The following is a 19,425-nucleotide window of genomic DNA, read 5'->3' as shown; positions in this document are numbered from 1 at the left end:
TAGATAAATCCACCCACTTTGATTTAATCTCCAAATTCTACAAGCATCTCTGGTTCCCACATTGTGCTTCTCATTATACTAATCACTGACAGCAGTTGGCATAAAGATCTTTCCTATTCTCTGTGAAACCTCATTACTCAGTCAGACTTTTTTCTACCAGTCTTATCTTTTCTCATAGCCTCAGCTAAACTTACATTGAATGACCTAAAATGGCAGCCCATGGAACAAATTTGGATCTCAAGACAATTCCATCTGTGCTACCTTTCTTCCTGCTGGGAAATCACAGAAAATTAGAATGAATCATCACTACTGTGCTAGTCCATGAAGCCCAGCAGCAAAATAATGCCTACCAAGTCACCACACAGCCAGGTGCTTAGAATTACTAACACTGATTCGTCCATATGGATTGCATGAAGGGTGCCAAGACTATTGTACAAGGTAATGTCTGAAACAGCATTCTTTACATTGGTGAAGAAAGTTGAATCAAGTCCAGTACTTACCAGTCTGCTGTTCATTGGTTGGGACTGTGCAGACACAGGACGCTGTGAGAAACACACAAAGGGCAAAAATAAAACTACATATTGTTCAAAACATTATCATCCCTGCCTGAGTTGCAGAGGTACAGTGAATGCCCTAAAGCAAACAAGTATAACAGAAGTCCAGAGAAACAGCTAGCAGCTTCTATCACTTTGTCTCAAATCATGCTCACATTCATCACAAAGCTATCCTCACCCTGATCCAGAATACAGCACTACTCCAAACTCAGACATGCTCAACAGTCATTCACAACGCATCTGGACATGTGTAATTTTCAAAAGCTCATACACACACAAAAAAAACCCTCTTCAAATGGATGGTTTCAACTCTCAAGATAAAAATTCATATTTTTGTAAGATAAGAGTTACCTAGAAGAAAATATTTATTAGCTATTTATTGAGAAGAAACAGATGCTGTCAAGCAGAGCTGTTAATGGACACAGAAAAAAAATAGTAAAAATCCTGACATTCCAGAAGCTATTTCACTTTCATATCCCCTCATTCTGTGGAGAAACAAGATGTTACTTAACATCCCGGTACACATGCAGAAACATGATCAGAATGTCAAGAAGTACCCAGTATTACTTAAGGATTCATTTATCAACAGGTCTACAATCAAGACCTGTTCGATGGCAGCAGTATGACTGAAGGAAAGCTACTTGTCATAGAAGCTTAGACTCTTCTTGCTCCTATGGTAAGGTAACAGACAATCACAGAAAGCCATGAGGTCTCAGTCCAAGGATCCAAAGGAAAGGAGAAATTCTACAATTACATGCGTAAGAAGTTTTAGATAAGGAGCAGGGATACCTTCCACTAGATCATGTTGCCTTGCCCAGAGCCTCATCTAGCCTGACTTTGAAGACCTCCAAGGATGGGGCATCCACAGCTTCTCTGGGCAGCCTGTGCCAGTGCCTCACCACCCACATCTTGAAAAATTTTGTCCTAATGTCTAATCTGAATCTACCCTCTTTTACAGTAAAACCACTATCTATTGTCCTTTTGCTACGCTCCCCAGTAGTGTCTATCCTCAATTTCTTTGAGCCAAATTCAGTGAGAATAACTTTACTGCTGCCTTCCTCAGCTCTGGCACGCTGAAGTCACTTACCTGTAGCTTCTGGTATGGACTTCTCCTAACAGATTCAGATGAATGATAAACAGTCCGGCTTGAATGCTGGCCTGGATCTTGACAGACAAAGCCTGTGGGGATCAGGATACCAGTGAAAGTTTATAGACTGGTAAGCTCTGAAACACAAACCTAGCATTCCTGCTAATAATCTCACTCTGTACATACATAGAATCACAAAATGGCCTGGGTTGGAAGGGACCTCAAGGATCATGAATCTCCAACACCCTGCCACAGGCAGGGCCACCAGCCTCCACATTTAATACTAGACCAGGCTGCCCAGGGCACCATCTAACCTGGCCTTGAACACCTCCAGGGATGAGGTATCTACAACCTCTCTGCACAGCACCTTACACACTCTCACAGTAAAGAACTTACCCTTGACACCCAATCCAAATCTTCCCTCCTTCAACATAAAACTACTTCCCCTTGTCTTGCTGTTATCTACCCTTCCGAAGAGTTGACTCCCCTCATGTTCATAGGCTTTCTTTATGTACTGAAAGGCTGCAAGTACATAACCCCACAGCCTTCTCTTCCCCAAGCTGAACAAACCCAGCTTCCTCAGCCTGTCTTGGTAGGGGAGGTGCCTCAGCCTTCTGATCATCTTAGTGGCCCTCCTCTGGACCCTCTCCAACAACTCTCCATCTTTCTTGTATTGGGGGCTCCAGATCTGTACACAGTACTCCAGACAGGGCCTCACAAGGGCAGAACATAGACGGACAGTCAACCCCCAACCCTGCTGGTCACTCCTGATGGAGCCCAGGACACCATTTGCTCTCTGAGCTGAAAGAGCACACTGCTGGCTCATGTTATGTTTCTCATCCATCAGGATGGTCCTTCTCTGTAGGGCTACTCTCAAGGACTGCTTCTTCCAGTCTGTATAGATGTCTGGGATTCGTCCAGCCCAAGTGCAAAACCTTGCAGTCTGCTGTGTTGAACATAAGCCTCTTGTCACTGCTTAAAGATCAAAAAGGACGCCTTTTTCTTTTTTTATGCCTAGCATTGCATAATTCCAGTCTTTGCACATCACACTGCACACTGTATTTCTGGGGGGAAAAAAAAGAAACTCACTCCAAAAGCAACTACTTAAATCAGTGAGTTTGGCTGCTGAACATCAGACAGGCTCCTCTCCCTCAAACAGCTGAGCAGTCTGCTTGGTGACAATTCTATCACTTTTAGCAATTCAGGTAGGTTGCTTAAGCAACTGAACCAAGATGTGCTATGAATGCCTAAAGGTGCAGTGTACTAAAAAGTCATGCAGCGTTCACAGCCTTGGCTCCATTTCCACAGAGCATAAACAGAACTCATACATTCAACCTCAAAGTACACATATACTGATTCTGAGCACTAAGCAAAAGCCAGTTGCTTAGGACAAAAAGAGCAGTGTCTTAAAATATCCAAGTATAAACTCTTAACATCACCTAAACACAAACAACCAGATTATTTACATGCTAAAGCTGAAATGTACACTTATAACTTCCTGGTACTAAATGGAGCTGCTCTCCTTAAGTAGGATTTTCCTCCATTATACTCATCTAATAACCTAACATGTTTTCCAACATGCAGCTCATCAACATACTTTTTATTATTTTTTAGATGAGGGAAAGATTCAAGAAGCTCTTTGTCACACTCACCTACAAGGGTGAACATATCTGAAAGCATGCTTGCTTTGATCTTGAGGTCCAAAGGTGCATCGCTATCCCCCATGCAACAGAGAACAAGCAGAATTATTTATCTGGTATTCAATCAAAGAAAGACATCAGTAGACAAGATCCACTGTGATAAAATTTCTTCGCCTTAGGTCCTTCACACAGATGTAATCAACATGCAAGGAAATCGAGGGGGCTCGCACATTAGGAGCAGAAAAATCAACCACTTCTAGCAGAGTGAGAGATAGTAACAACTTGGACAAAGAGACTGGCAACCAAAAAGCAAGGCAAAGGCACACATGAGTTTAAGCAGTAAAAATAATCCACTGTGTAGATACGAGCACAGGCCAACAAGCCTGGAAATTAAATACAGTGGCACCTATAAAATACATGGGTACTCTGGAAGCTTCATTAGACTACAAAGGTCAGAATAAGGGCCAAGACTGCACTCATACCATGGATTTCAGCAAAAGAATACCAGACCAAAAATGCAAACCCAAGAATACATCTGCATACACAGTCTCATAACGCATACACTCAGCATATGCATACAAGAATTCACCTACATACACAAGTCTCATAATGGCTGAACTCTGCTTTGACTCCAAAATCATAAAGTATCTACTTGGCCAAACAGATTGAAAACCCACACAATAGTCTGGAGAACTTTAAGGTTTTTTTTCTTCTATGATGGGAGATTATGAAGCGTTAACAATGATGATGGACTGCAGAGGAGAAAGAAATAAAAAGAAAATGGAATCCCAACTGGGTTCTTTCAGAACCTTTTGGTGCAGTGAGTTTACTTTTGAAAAGGGAAAAGCGAATAACTGTTCCGTCAGCTGATAGCAGTGGAACAAATACATCACAGACCTCATGAAATCACACTGTCCTAGGACAAGTTGCAAGGCTGACCACCTTCAGCAACAGTCCCTGCCTCAACCTGGAAATCACTTACCAGGCCAGTGATGGGGATAGGTTCACTTCCAACAGCCAGGGCTTGAGAGTATCATCAATAAGGACATCAAAGCCATACAGCTCTGAAAACATAGCGAGTATTGTGAATTTACATTACAACATCTTTAAACATCTAGAAAAATTCAACATTAGTTTGTATCAGGTCATTTCTATCTACATTTACGTAAAATCCAGCTAATTCTCTAAGGCTGAATAAGCAACATTTCAAAAGTAGCAAGTTTCACTCGCTCAGAATTCAAATTAAATGTACTTTGTAAAAAAAAGAGAGAAGCAGAAAATAAGTTTAGGAAAACATTGCATAGAAAAATGAACTCTCTGCCATCCACAAACTTCACTTCATGAAGAATTTGTTTTCACACAGTGTTGACACAAGGCACAGTAATCCACTCTGCTTTTTCCACTGGATCCCAGAAACAAAACTTTTCACCTCCACATTCACTTTTCCCCATCAGCTACAGAAAATTGTATCTTTCAAGCATCAGCATCTTTCCAGTTCTTCCTGCATGTTTCTCTGCAGTACCTTCACAAGTACAAAAGGGTGTTCTCCTCTGCAGCTCCACTAACATGGATTGCCTCCCACAGCTCTTTATCTCTTTGACAGTTACCCACTTTCTAGTAAATCACTGTAGAAATATTAGCTTATAAGACATCCCTCTCCTTCATAATGAATTATATCTGCTAGATGTGTTCTGCTCTGTGAAGGTCATAACAGAATCAGCTTCCCTTTTTGAGGTGGATTTTACTGTTTTGTTCTATACACAAAATCTCTCTAGTTTGGACTGAGTTGCAAGGACACCACACAAAGACAACTGTAAATGAGTAATTGGCATTAATGCAATACTCTCTTCTAGCGTTAAGAAATATACTTAATGACCCTGAGTGCAACTTATGCACATTTTTTCAAAACACCACAGAACAAGGTATATTGGCAGAGAAGAAGGATTTCCATGGAATCAGCTGGTTCCCCAGAGCCTGAAGTGGAAGCTGAGGAATTTATTTGCCATGCTGCTTCCCTTGAATTCTGCTCCTGGCCTTCTGTTGCCTGTCTGATGCTCATGCTGGCTCCAGGGAGCTGGACTGCCTGACAAGCCCTTCCTAAGTGGAGATCTATATGAGAGCTCAAGTACCTTATGATAGGAAGATAAAGAGCTGCAGGGAGGGACTTAGAAAGGGAAGAAACGGCAGTAGGATTTGAGAGTGTTGCCTGCTCGCACTTCTAGACACCGAAGCCAGAGAGTGAGTAGAAAGCAAAACAGCAGAGTTGAGGAGTTGGTTCATTCCAAAGAAATGAGGCCAAATCTACATTTGGCTCTCTTGTTTCCCAGACTGGGAAGGCTGCACTGTAGGAAAAAGCAGAAGGTTGGGATCATGGGAGTAAACATTAACAAAGCATTTTGTCCAAAAGAAACCTCTGATGCTTTTAATACATTACTTCAAAAGACAATCCCAGGTTTAGTGAAGACCTGTGACTACTAATTCACAGTAAGCTCCAGTGGACAGGCAGTTCATGCCCAAAACAGAGGAAGCAATGAGTGGGCCTATGACAGCTGTTGGCCAGCAACCTCTCAGCCCCAGTCAGGAAGCAAAGCATTTTGTTTTGACTAACTTACAGTTCTTTCACTACTGGCCATTCCCTCCTCCTGTCCCTCAAAGGACATTTGCTAGTAATCTAGTTTCCTCTGTCTTTGTCATTCACACTCTTCTCCCTTCCAAATCACTTGCTTTTTAATCCCCCTTTTTTCCCCACCCCAGTAAATCCTAATTACTCATTCTCTCAGCCTACCATTACAAATACATAGAGGATACCTCTTGACCTTGGCCAATCCTGCTGCTGGCATTCCATTCCCTTGTGAGTGCCTTGTTTATCAGGACAGTAGGCTCTTCAGGGCAACACCACTGACTTAATTTCACTGCTAAACACTATCTAATGTCACATGCAATGCCTTAGAGTCTCCTAGTTAAAACTCCACAGCCACTCCACAATGGCTGAAGTCTAAGCTATACCTGCAGTGCCTAGACAGATGTGTTTCCTACTTTAGGCCACAAATAGCAAATTATTGAGCATACTCTGACAAATGTATCAGGTCCCCATATTGGGCATAGCACAAAGGGTTCTCAAGTCTGGCTGTGAGACTCTAGCACAAACAGAAGATTAATTACCTGCATTCCCAATTACAGTACTGTGTCCTTGGCATTCTTTCACATATGGAAAATGCACTACCTAGAAGTAGTACCCACCCACTATGAAACTCAAAATTACGTGTAAGCAAGCACAAAAAAAATGTAGAAACACAGCAAAAGCCAGAAGTAAACCCTCTGAAATTACCAGTTTCAGAAAGACTGACACTTCCGTCTGTAGAGTGTGAAGAAAAAGGCCAAAAGAGCCATTGCTGCATCAGGCTAAAGTAACAGTAGGTTTACAACAACCCACCTTGCACCACTGTTGTTATTAAGAGGGAAGAAACTAAGATGCCAAGTTTCCACAGTGCCTTCTCACACCTCCCTTTCCTCACTATTATGATCCACAAAAACGTTTCATCCTTTCAGTTTGCTAAAGTAAAATTATAACAAGAGATACTGGCTATTGCCAGGATTCAGCAGGAACAGCCTCTATCCTCCCATTCCCATTAAGAGAAGTCACTGCTACCACAGCCTCCCAGTCCACTCAGGAAAAGTGCTAGCTTTAGACTGAAGTCTAAGAGCAAACAGCTCAGTCAGAGATAAGTATTTACTTCTTAGTTTTTAATGAATGTCATTATTTAAAGAATAAGAGGAAGGCTTGATACATTATCTCAAGCTTTTGGTTCTAGTAAACTACTATGTAGTCAAAGTTTGGCTTACAGTCCTGCCAAAGACTGCACTGGTACTCCCTTCTAGAAAAAGCTCACAAAGAATTTGCTATTCTTTGTTAAGTCTAGCAACTAAGACACAAGTAATAGCTTGCAGTGCAAACAATGTTTTCATGATTTTCATAGAATAAGCTCAACTGCTAGAAGACTGCTGTAATTCTGGTCATTGTTTTCAGCTCATTCACTAGAGAAAGAGCAGCAGCCTTATTGAAGAGGAGGTTTTCTGTAATTTAATGGAGGCAACCTGAGGTTAAGAAATGACACACACACACACACACACTGAAAAAAGTTGCAGAGTATGCAACTCTTCTGCTTTTGCAACAAAGACATTTTGTCTCATTTTAAACGAGCACATCTGCAAAGACCCTCCTACTGAAAGGCAGGATTCTGACTTTCAGATGAACTCTGGATTCTAAGTCATCAATCCATTAGAGACCACTTAGAGCCACAAAACGATGAGTAAGGAGAACAGTGCAGGGACAGAGACTAGCTCCTACAGAGCTATCACTAGAAGACATACCACTCAAACGTTTCTTACCCCTTAGTTGCAAGCTGATTGTTTCAGTCAAATTTGAAGATACATATATACCACAAGAACTACCTTAGTACATTCTAATCATTAGGAGACCTATCATTAGGAGCCAGAAGATGCTGAAGACAAATTTCTTCAGATTCAAAACAACATCTTTACATGCTGGCTTTATGGCAAAGACTGGCAGCAAGGAGATAAAAGTAGAATGGATTAAGCTTTGCAGAAAAAGAATACATGTGGGGAATAGTTGTTCTGCTTAATCCAGTTTCAAAGATGAAAACACACACATGTGGTACACTTAAGTCTGACCTAAGCTTCCAAGCAGGGACTTTCCAATACTAATGTCAAGGAAGAGCGCACAAAAATTCCCTAACAATCTCAAATTTTCATATCCTTCAAAATTCTTCAAATGGCCGGAACCATTCAATACTAAAAATTATTAGCACTCTCCCAAACAGACTAATTGCGGATGCTAGGAAAACTCAGAGCTCACAAAGAACAGAAATGTAGATGGTTGAAGATTGGTGATTAGATACAAACTAAAACTTTTTAAGCATTTAGCTCACCACACAAGCAGTACAATAGCTTGTTTGCCCTATCTTATCAATACAGATGAGATTAAAAGCATAAGTCTCATCAATTTAGCCTTAGGACAAAGTAGAAGCTAAACAGGACACTCAGTGCCTTGTTGGGATCAAGAAACATGTATATTACCCTACCCTGCCTTGCCTTCTTGATTGCACAAGCACTAAACAGTGTTACTGCTATGTTGACCAGAGCTGGGAATGAAACAGGGGACTTAACATTTTGCTTCTTCAGGCTCATATGACACTACACAGGATGCTGGTGTAAATAAATCCTGCACTCAGTTGCCTTCATTTCATCTACGACTAAACAATCCTATAAAGAGTTTTCAATTTGCCTGAAAGCAGCTCACACTGTCTTTTCTAGTCCACCCAGAAGTGTTTACCCCAGAAGAGAATGAAGCAGTCTATAATCTGCTTGAGCACACGTATCCCCATTGCACCTCCTGTTCACACTGATATATTATGTCTTCCAAAGTCAGTGCTAAATTCAATTTTTACTTGCAGAAGGCTCCACCAGTAACCAATAACTCAACTGGTTAAGATCTTTTACTTTCAGCTTAATTTTAAATAAAAATAAGTAAAAAAGAGTCCTGAGTTCACATTGTTATCACCTGTGCATGAAGAAGGCTGCAAAGAAGCTATGTGGTACTTCACGACTTTGATACTACCCAGAGGAACAAAACTACTGAGCATCCAAAGTCCTTTGAGAACCAATTATTGGTAGAGTGCAGTAAACAGCCCACATTGCATAAAGGGGAACTCACTACAATCTTTCCACAAATATTCAGCAGCACGCCACTCGACATTAGAAAAAGAATCATTCTGACCACTCACACTTTCTAGGCAAGCATGGGTAGATACATGATAGATACAACCATACAGACTGTCTCACCAGTCTTGTTTTAGAACAAGAAGAAGCCATGAGTGGAGTCTCTTCCCTTAAATCTAAAAGACAAGTATATTACATTAAAAGTCTATTGCAGGAATGAAGCACCACAGCAGGAGATCTAAATTATTACACAAATGAAGTGGGAAGCCTAATCTAAGCAAATTAAGTACTTATGATACAACATTTTTATTAAGGAAGGTGGTAATTGTGCTGGAGTCCTACCTCCCACAACATCATTACAGGTACTGGAACAAAATACACACCAAGTTACTCATGTTATTCTACAGTTTTTTGAAAGAAGGCCTACCTGAACTTCAGAGACATGTTTCATGAGAGTGAGGTACTCTTTAAATGATCTCTCTCAGGACGCACATGCAGTTTCATTGTTTGCAGCCCAGAAGGAAAGAAAAGGCTCCCGGGACCCTCTGCATGCTAACTTGAAATCTTCATTCCCAGTTTTCTTTCTCATGTTAACAGCTACTAATTCAGCCATTCTGAACATTTCCAGCTAGAAAAACTGCCTTTTTTTTGGTTTGTTTTTCTGTTTGTTGTTTTTTCAACACAGTCAAAAATGGCACAAACAAAGTGACATGGGGATGAAGAAAAAGCCATACAGCATGACAAGGGCAGCTCAGATACTTGGGACGAGGACCACCACTTAATTGCAAGGGAAGGTGGCAGAAAGTGTAGAGCTTTGGAAATGCCTCAGGCTCCCTAGGGAAGCAGCGTGGCTCCTACTTAAGCTCTCTTTCCTGGGAAGCTCTAAATTTATGTTTACACTGAAACAAATGGAACAAAACAGTTTATTTGCGGGGGAGCATCTGAGAGGGTGGTTAGTGCAGCCCTGGGGAGGCAGCAGGAAGTGGGATAACCTCAGAGCCAGGCCCTGCAGAAAGTACATGAGGAACATGAATTTCCACATACACAGCTCACTGGAATCTAGAGACACAACAGGGAGGAATATAGAAAGAAAGAAAAAAAAGAAGAAGAAAAAAAAAGGGGGTAGTTAAGAGAGTTTTTTGTTATTTGTGTTTTGTTTTTTAATCCAGCTGTTGATGTTTCTGGAGAGCTGCTAATCTATTACTTCCCTAAGAAGACCACCTCACTCAAGTCCCTGTGTATGCTAAAGCTCTCCAACTTTGAACAAAGGCATTAGAGCTACTTTGGGGAAGTTAAGGACAGAGGTAATTTAGCACGTCACTAATATATCAGCCATGTATCCTCCTTGGATTCTCATCACTCCTGAGAACCCAAAGATGACAATGTTTATATTACAGAGTAGAAAGCTATACAACAGTAAATATCCAAGTGCAATACAAAGACCACACAAATGGAATTACCTGTCACAGCTGGTTTAAACATAAAGCCCAACACCTAAACACAGAAACTGAAGCATTCTAGACTCCTCCCCTGCCCCAAGACTGCTCCCTTGTGTGTGCATGAGCAGAGGGCAGCTAAGAGCAGGAGGAGGCCTCTTCAGGGAAGGCTGGGAAGCAGCCACTGGAAAGCAGGAGAAGGCACACTGTGGTACCAGCCGCTGCTTTCTGGACCCTTTCCCAGCATCTGCTGCCAGCGAGTTCTCAAAGCCTTTTGCCAGCACATAGTTCTGCATCCAGCTACTGCCAGAAATAGGCTTCAACGCCGCCCTGCGGAACTCTCACACAAGTACAAGCCCAGAAGCACATTACCACCACTGTTATTCCAGGAACTGCATTACACATCTCCTCCTTAGCCATCAGACCCCTGCAGGACTATAAATCAGAACTATATCGAGCCATCTAGCCCAACAGAAAGTATTAAGTACTCTGACGGGATATTTAATTATCCATAGCCATCCTTTGCAAGGCCTAATGGGCCAGTTACTTCAACTTCCAGCACTTCTCCAGTTGCCTTTCAAATCGCTTTTCATCATCCTTTTTTCTAGTACAAGACTTTCACGAATGATGCTGGCACAGCAGCAATTGCTATTCAAGAACCTCTGGCCCCAGAGGCCTATAGTGAGCTGAAAAACAGAATCAGGCTTCCTTGCAATAGGAAATGCAAGCTTCCCTATAGCACTGGAAAGATGCAAGTTTCAAATAACACTCAAAAACCAACCAACACAGATGTCCCCAGTTCCTTACCAAAGCAGCTGCCACGATGTGAAAGAAAAGTTTTACAGGCTGTAGCAATGGCCAGCTCAGCAGAAACTACAGTCTTGATAATCAGGTCTTCCACACTGGCCATCAGTGCTAAACAGAAGGAAGAAGGGGAAAAAAAAAGTAGACTGTGAAGCAACACACCATATCTAGAAAAACATGAGTGTATATACATATGGACAGATACCTTTGTGAATCAAAGCACATGAGAGCTATGAACGACAAAGCAATGTTTGGAAATTCATGCAAGCAGTAACGTATGCATGCATACATAACCTACTGCAGAAATGGTCACAAGTGAGTATGATACAAGAGTAAAGTACAATGCAAGTAAGCAGAAACATGTGGCAAGAACATCAGCACAAGTCAGCTGGAGTCTGATCATTGCTTTCTCAGGGCATTAGGAAGGATTAAACAAGAGTGTGTTAGCAAGGTAAGCCTTTAAACCACAGCCACTAATGTACAAAATGTTTGTTGTTTTTTTTGTCATGAACATCCATGTAACATGTTCCATGATATTGCACCTTCCTCTAAAGCAGCTGTTCCCAGACTGTGACTCACAAATTTCTTCAAAACGATACAAGTAGGGACAGCTCCCAGTCCTGCTGATCTACAACCTGCAGCTTCAGTTACAAAGCTCTCTCTGGCTCCTGTATAAGCCCGCAAACAGGGTTCAGAATTAAGCAGCAGTGTTGAGACAGGGAGCAAAAGGTAGGAAAAGACACACATTAGATACAGACCTGGATCCTACACTCAGTTTGGGATGAATCATGCAATACTAAGAGCACAGTTTCTGTTTTCAAGGACAAACAGAAGTGAGAGGAGGGGGAAAGGGGCAAACGTTAGAGCCCTAGTCTGAAAAACTGTAAGGAAGATAGCATAACCTCTCTCACCCCTAAAAGGGAACACAAACAAACACATCAAAACCTCCAGCAAACCCACGCAAACATTTCAAAACCCCATTCCCAAAAAACATCCAGTACCAATCACTTCACTAAAGGGTTTGATTTAGACATACAATTACTATTTTTCCTGTTTAGTTGATGACATGCAGGGACCTGAATGAGCATGCAAGCAAATTCAGATGTCAGCTCCTCTGTCACAGGAAGCCTAAGTGGACACAACAAAGCATGGGAATGTAAGTGCACATAAACATCCCAGAGCACAAAGAACTTGCCAGCGCAGGCAAAACCTGCACTTTCCAGCCAGAGTTCTGCCTTCCTATGACCAGAACCAGATACATCAGAGAAAGGTGCAAGTAGTTTTGTGACAAGCAGTTACAGAGAAGCCTGCTCACATTGCTCAGCAGTTTATTTAAGAGCACGTCTTATACATGGAGAGGGCATTGGAACAGGACTTATCAGTATTAATTAACTGCATCTACAGAGCCAACTGAAAATGTATAGTGTAAGTAATTGGACAGCCACGCATACACATGATGGGGAAAAGGTCTACTTCCATCTGAAAGCCAGATTCAAGCCCCTTCCTACACCATCGAACAGTTGCAGCATCGGTTGCAGATGGGCACAGCTGCTATCAGTATGGTAACTGATGGCGCAGTATCACAGGTAATTCATCCCTTAAAGAATATACCTGGATTCTGCTCTGCATTTGCCTTTACTCCCAGCAGACCTGGCAAAGGTGTGGAAGAGGGAGCAACTTTGTATGAAACACAGACTGAAATGAAAACACCCAGCAAAAACCTGAGCCATGGAAAGATGACACCACATCCAAGAGTCATTCAAACTGGCACAGCTCTCCAGAGGTTGGTCACTCATCAGACTGAACAGGCCATGGGAGCAGTAGAGGGAGGGAAGCTTTTAGAAGGGATGGAATGACCTTAAGAAACGGGAAATGTAGGTAAAAATATTAAGAAATGCACCCTGTGAAAAGCTCAGAATACTATTTGCAAAAGGGAAGGGGACAAGCCTTACCTCTGGGGATAGGACTCATCTCTAGGGATAGAGAATAAGTGTGCAGCTCTAGTGAGAAAGCTGTAAGGAACGCTTCCCTCCACCCTGCTCTGATGCTAAATGGGAGTCACTATGGCTCTTCCCTGACTTCTTACGATTTGCACTAGTGGGATGATTAAGATCTAATGAAGGAATAAAACAACACAGTCTCTACTGACCTGCAGTGTCTCTCCCCTCTTGTTTTAAGTACCTCAGCATAGCGCTCATGCTCCATTTATTTCCATAATCTTCCACATCGGGATCATCACAGCTAAAATAAACAAGGAAAGTTTACACCAATGGGCATAACTGAGGACTGGTATCAACCTTAGACCAACTAAGGTAAGTTGACCCAACTTCTAGAAATCAAGTTCCATTTTTCAGCCAAGTACCTGACATAATCTCCACTCTTCTTGTTGACACTGTAGTTGGTCAGATGCATGAACTGGTTTTTAATGTTCTTAGATGCCTGGTCATACCTCACAGTTGCAAACCTGAAAAGAGGGTCAAGATTTAGAGTGTTTCTGGAATGAGTTATATGCTTGCTAAATACAATCTATTACACGGACCATTTGACTCCAACATCTACGGAGAGGATGTAAGCAACATGACTTTATTAAAGGCAACCTCTCCCGACCAGAATAAAATAAAATACTGCTAAGGGCCACAGTCAGACACATTTCATCTATTTTTCAGTGTCTAAAAGCAGGGAGCTCCATTTATTCTCTTGGGAGTTTTCCAGACCTAACAGTACACATGCTAGGCACATTTTTTACTTGGCTGCTTTGATTCTGGTTAGACAGGCTACTTAACTTTAGACAGTGCAACAGCCCCTTCAGTTTCATTGGGAGCTACCACGAACATGTAACATCCATCAGTCCTGGGAAACACATGCACACATATAGCAGGTGTGTTACATGTGCACATCAAAGCTAATATTCCCTGAAGTCCCTTACAAACACAGTTGAGTTCTTCTGTACTCCAGAGATGCCTTAGAAATCTATTCCTGCCGTCAAACTTTCCTATCACTGCTGGCTATAAACCCCAGAACTGTCAATCCTCTTTCTCAAGAATAAATAAGGAAATGTGGGACAGAACCTACAGGTCAGATCAATTTGCCCAACAAGGCAGCATCTGCTCCAGAGTGTTGAGGATTACACAACCCTTCCATATCATGTTTCTCCTGCCAGCTATGCCAGTTTAAAGCATTTAAAACTGCATCTTGCACAGAAGTCACATATCAAGCAGAGAACAATACAATTTGTGGCCATGTTTGTAAAATTCTAGAACCACATGGACCTGCCGTCAAGTGTAACAAAATAACTTTCTTATCTTCTATCCCATTAGTTCCTTTTTTGCAATACACTTTCAGCCTCAGATTTTGGACAAAATACTTTAAACAAAAGATCAAGAGCAGAATCCAGGCCATCTGACTGGCAGAAAGAAGAAAAAACAATCAACAAACCCACATACACCGAATTCACAGCTGACCAAAAAAAAAAAAAAATTATATTAAAAAAGCCACTCCAAAACAACAACAAAAACCCCACACCTTCATCTTCTTCATTCCAGCTGTTCTCCTGTACTACAATAGTTCAAGACGTTAACATCTCAGAGAGATAAAGGGGAAGAAGATAAGGTAAAGGGGAAGTAAAACATATGCTATACTAAGAAGAGTAGTAAGAATGAAAGAAAGCACCAAGCCAGAAGACCAAGTCATTTCCAAGAGAAGAACAGTGTATTTTTAATGAATCCTCAAAGCAGGAAAAGGGAGGCAGTGATCAAAAAACGGAGGAGAGACAAAGGGAAGGGAATCTGGAGAACATGGGTGTACAATGAACTTGAAGGAAAGAAAAAAAAAAGCCAACTCCTTTCACTTTATTAATTGCCATCTCTATCTTCCCCTTATTGTTTTCCACAGTTTAGAAGAAGCTGAACTATACAAGAATATCCAGCAAGTTGCACAATGATCTTTGCACAGTGCCAAAAACCTCACTTCTCAGTGAAGCTGAAGTCACTAATGCCCTCATTTGATGGCCATTTTGAGAAATCTCTCTCCTCTCCAGGAACAATACAAGCAAGTTCATGAAGACACACGTCAAATTAAACTTATTCTTAATACACAAGTGGGAGCAGGAAAAAAAACCACCTTCATGAAGCAACCAAGTGGCAAGTTTAAAACAAAAACACCATCATAATCTTCCTCCATTTTCCTCTCAGCTTTAACTATACATCAAGTTAGAGCAGCTGGCAACAGAAAATAGCTTGGAAGCTTGGATTCCCTTTCCACAAATTTCCACAGCTTAAAATATTAGCATTTCTTTTCAGCTTAACTGTTAAGTTTCCTGGACTTAGCTCTTCTGCTTTGAAAACACTAACAATCCTGTCATGTATTTGATTCTTAATCAAGACTTCATCATCTTCAGCTCAACAATCATTTTCTAGCAGTATGCTGAAAGCATCTGTTGGTAATATACTTTTAGCCAGGAAGATACAGCATAGGCAGCAATCTATGTCAAAAAAATCAGGGCTCCTACACTACTTTCAAGCAGTGCACAGTTAGTTTTACTGCACTTCTGTTGTTGTCATTGCTGTCAGTGATGCTCATGATCAGAAACATGATAATATCAATCCCTAGCAGATATGATACTTCTAAATAGTACTTTGTTAACTTTCAAAGGCGTGCATTAGCTTCCTTCTACAGAGACCATCCTGTTTCATTGGTTGCTCTGAGTAGAGTTCCTTAAGAAAGATGTTTCCATAGGATTTATGTTTCCATAGGAACTGATGATTCAGAAGAGATTCCAGTGTACTTGTATTGCACTGTACATAAGTACAATACTGGCAATAACCCAAACCTCTTACAAGAGGTCAGCACTCGCTTGGAGTGGCAGAGCATTACAATCCCTAGTTATAATTACCTTCAGCACTTTACAGTTCCACAGCTTTTTATATAACACATTACTACACTTTCCTTCCAAAGCAGCAACAAAGCTGTCTGCCTGCCGTGCTTAGTCCCTCCAGGAAAGAGAACTGGTATGCCACAGAATGTCTTGCTTCAACAAAAAATTAGAGATTTTTAGAAATAGGTAAGGTCAGAGGAACAGGCCTGTAAGACTGGAAAGCAGGAAAAATTCTGTGCAAGCACAATCTTCTTGCAAAACCTTCCGAGACTAGAATAAACTTTTATTAAATCTTCCAATCTTTTAGAGGATGATCAAGCTTCTGCTCATGTCATTAAAAGCACCAGTAACCCTCTATAGATCCAAACCATTGAACGTTTATCAACTAAAAGGGCCAAGATCCTATAAACAGTTTAAAAACTGTAGGTGTCACAGAACGTAAAGGCCAAGTCTGATATTTTCTCTGTAATACAATTTACCATGAGCACATCCTGCAACATTCTGTACAAGCTATTTTCCTAAGCACTAAAGGCTTCATGCCTAGGTATCTCACATTGCTATAATCCAGCCAAACAGTGATGAAGGCACAAATAACTGAAGCCAGGATAGGACTGTTTCCTAGCCAAAGTATTACTGGTAGATGCTGCTATGCGGTAGCCTGCAATCAGCCAGGAATCCAAGAATACTCTGAAATTACAGGCCAGCATATCCACATGGGGAGGCACATCTTCAGACAAAGGAGGCTATTTTATCAAGTGAAAATCTTCAAAGATGCCATCTTGTTCTTACTACCACCACCCCCTTCTTTCTCTGCCTCAACTCACTCTTACTTTTCCTCCGTTGTACTGATCCTGTCCAAGCCAGGAACTATGCAAAATGCTTTGTGTTAAAGAAAGCCAACACACTCACTGTTCCATATTGCTGGTAGATAAACTCGTGTCCTGAGTAGTTCAAGTGCTAAATTCACACTGCTCTGAATTCTTAAAAAGAATTTTCCTGTCTAGTAACAGGTGAATTTTCCACCATTAATTAGACAACACTCTTTGTAACTTCAGTGCAGAGCAAGCAGATGTGCTATTTATAATATCTCATGTAAAACGTAAGTTCCTTCTGCTAAGAACGTGAAATCTTATAGAGACAGTCAAAAAAGAAATTTCTGCTCTTCTGCATCCACCATCAAAAGGATACCTGCTCTGCTTTGGTTTGAGCTCAGCTTTGTTTTCTTTACAACACAGCTTCTTAAGCACAAGTTTTCATTTGACAGTGGCTGTTGGTGGGGGATGGAAACAGGGGACTTTTTTTTTCCCCTTTCTTAAATCATTTGCTCTCTCAGAGGAACAACCAGCATCACTCATGGCTAAGCTCTGGCCCACAGAGGGTCCCTTCTGGAGCTGGCTCTGAACTGACACGGAGCAGCTGCTGGATTCTGCTCACAGAGGCCACCCCTGCAGCACGCTGCTACCAAAACTTTGCCACATAAGCCCAAAATGACATCACACACATACTATTGCTCACAGATGTAACTGTTTGTATTCACTGCTCACTGCAAGTGAGAGAATCACTTTCAACAGCCTGTTTCCCTGGCCTTACAGTGCTACCATTCTCTCACTCTCCCCTTCTGATGAATCTTGCCTTTTTTAAAAACCTGAAGGGATAAGTTAACAAAATTAAGGACGCCTCCTAGCATGATATACAACAGAATAGATTCCAAAAGCTTTTAGACAGAACCATTCTGAGGGAGTTTCTTCCCAAGGACTGCAGCTGGAAACAAGAAAGGTTAAACTGAGGTTGACTGCGTGCTCTTCAGTTTCCACTCAAATTGCTGCTAGCAATCCAGCCTCCTGGTCAGAAGCAGCAGCAGTCAGACTATGAACAGCCCTTGCAGCCTCCACTCCTTCCACTGCACCTTCTCTTTCCTCAAAACAGAGTAGATGCCCTTTATTTCTGAATATAAAATCTAGAATAGAAAAGCAGAGCTCACATATTCAACAGTTCTGACAGAACACACCTCCTTGCACCTCAGCTGCAAGTCACAAAGGCACGTGCCACCTCAAGTCAAAGGCAAAAACTAGTTAGTTCCCTTTACCTGCAACTATACAGTGCACACCTTCAACATGAATGCATCTGCCTTCCCTCTGGCTGTATTTTCCACTGGATCACAGAAAGGGGAAGAGTAATGAAAAGTAAGCAGTGGCAGGATGGCAGTTGTGGCAGCAGCTGGTCTAACCAGCAGGAACAAACATATAAAGGGAGAAACCCTCACTAACTCCTTCAGAGGAATCCAGGAAAATCTGCAGTCACCAGATTAACACCAAATCATCCAGAGGTATCCCAGTCCTTTGCCTCCCTGTCATGCAACACACTCCTCTTGTCAAAAATCACCTTTGGTATTGAGATATTGAGCCACGACTGCCCTCTCTCCCCACCTTATAAGATCACCTTCAGCAGCCCACCTACTCCACGAGTGACATTCGCAACTTCTGCCTCTTGACCTCGCAATCTAAAGAACACACCACAGAGCCTGTACTTACCTCCAGAAATTCCCAAATTCACCACACCACCCCAAAGTTTTACTTGCCCCAACTCACATCCTTACACTGCCCTGTATAAACAGCCTACTTTTCAACTACCACTCACACAGGCAGGAAACTACCTGAGGGGTTACACATTGCCCTTATTCTCAGTACTGCTTTGGGAAATGAACTGACCACAAGGTGAAGTTCGTCAGATTCAAGTCGATTTGCAAATACGTAAACTGGATCATTAAATATTTACAGAAGTTGTTGCATGGGTTTGCATAAAACTTGGCAGCCCTGGAATGCTTGAGACATCTAGCCAGAGCCTGGGAAAGGAGGAGGATAAGAGAAAAGACCCTGGAGTGGGAGAAAGGAAAGAATACTTAATCCTTTTACTCTCAAACAAGTGCTACAGAAAAAGCACACATTACAACAGTCTTTTCCATGACTACACACAGGGCTCTTGCCTAAATGTCCAGGAAATAACCAGTACAGTGTTCCTATAAGCACGCTCCTCACATTTTATACTTGGAGTCACTTTCTCAATCTATTTTCCTTCCCTTTCCCCCCTCACCCTCCAGTAAATAGATTCTAGCTTCCCTGTTAGTATACTGGCTGCCATTTTGTTTAGAGAATAGGCCACATAGAAGCTTGTTTATACCACTGGTTGCACCAAGCATCCCTGAAGCAATTGTTCAATGGACAAGAACTAGTAGAAGAGAACTACAAATACTTCCATTTTAAAGAGTACTAAGGTCTGGGTTCTAGAATGCTAC

The 19,425-nt window shown here is 41.7% G+C and overlaps 1 protein-coding gene across 13 annotated transcripts in view; it reads right to left on the bottom strand.

Moving 5' to 3' along the window:
* Window positions 1–19,425, bottom strand: part of TTLL5 (tubulin tyrosine ligase like 5) — a 106,898-nt gene that overhangs the window by 74,746 nt on the left and 12,727 nt on the right. For 11 of the 13 annotated variants that reach the window (XM_015865139.2, XM_015865136.2, XM_015865146.2 and 8 more), the window contains exons 10-16: window positions 13,623–13,724; window positions 13,410–13,501; window positions 11,264–11,371; window positions 4,264–4,345; window positions 3,294–3,355; window positions 1,642–1,733; window positions 501–542 (exon numbers count right to left, since the gene is read on the bottom strand). In XM_015865139.2, coding sequence (XP_015720625.1) covers window positions 501–542; window positions 1,642–1,733; window positions 3,294–3,355; window positions 4,264–4,345; window positions 11,264–11,371; window positions 13,410–13,501; window positions 13,623–13,724 — 580 coding nt within the window. Of the gene's footprint in view, window positions 1–500; window positions 543–1,641; window positions 1,734–3,293; window positions 3,356–4,263; window positions 4,346–11,263; window positions 11,372–12,981; window positions 13,077–13,409; window positions 13,502–13,622; window positions 13,725–19,425 lie in introns of those variants that run through there. The other 2 variants (XM_032444626.1, XM_015865147.2) reach the window with 2 other exon arrangements.

The sequence above is a fragment of the Coturnix japonica genome, chromosome 5, assembly GCF_001577835.2.
Source record: "Coturnix japonica isolate 7356 chromosome 5, Coturnix japonica 2.1, whole genome shotgun sequence".
NCBI lineage: Eukaryota > Metazoa > Chordata > Aves > Galliformes > Phasianidae > Coturnix > Coturnix japonica.
The sequence above is the reverse complement of the archived record's forward strand: the minus strand, read 5'-3'. Positions and strand labels throughout refer to the sequence as shown.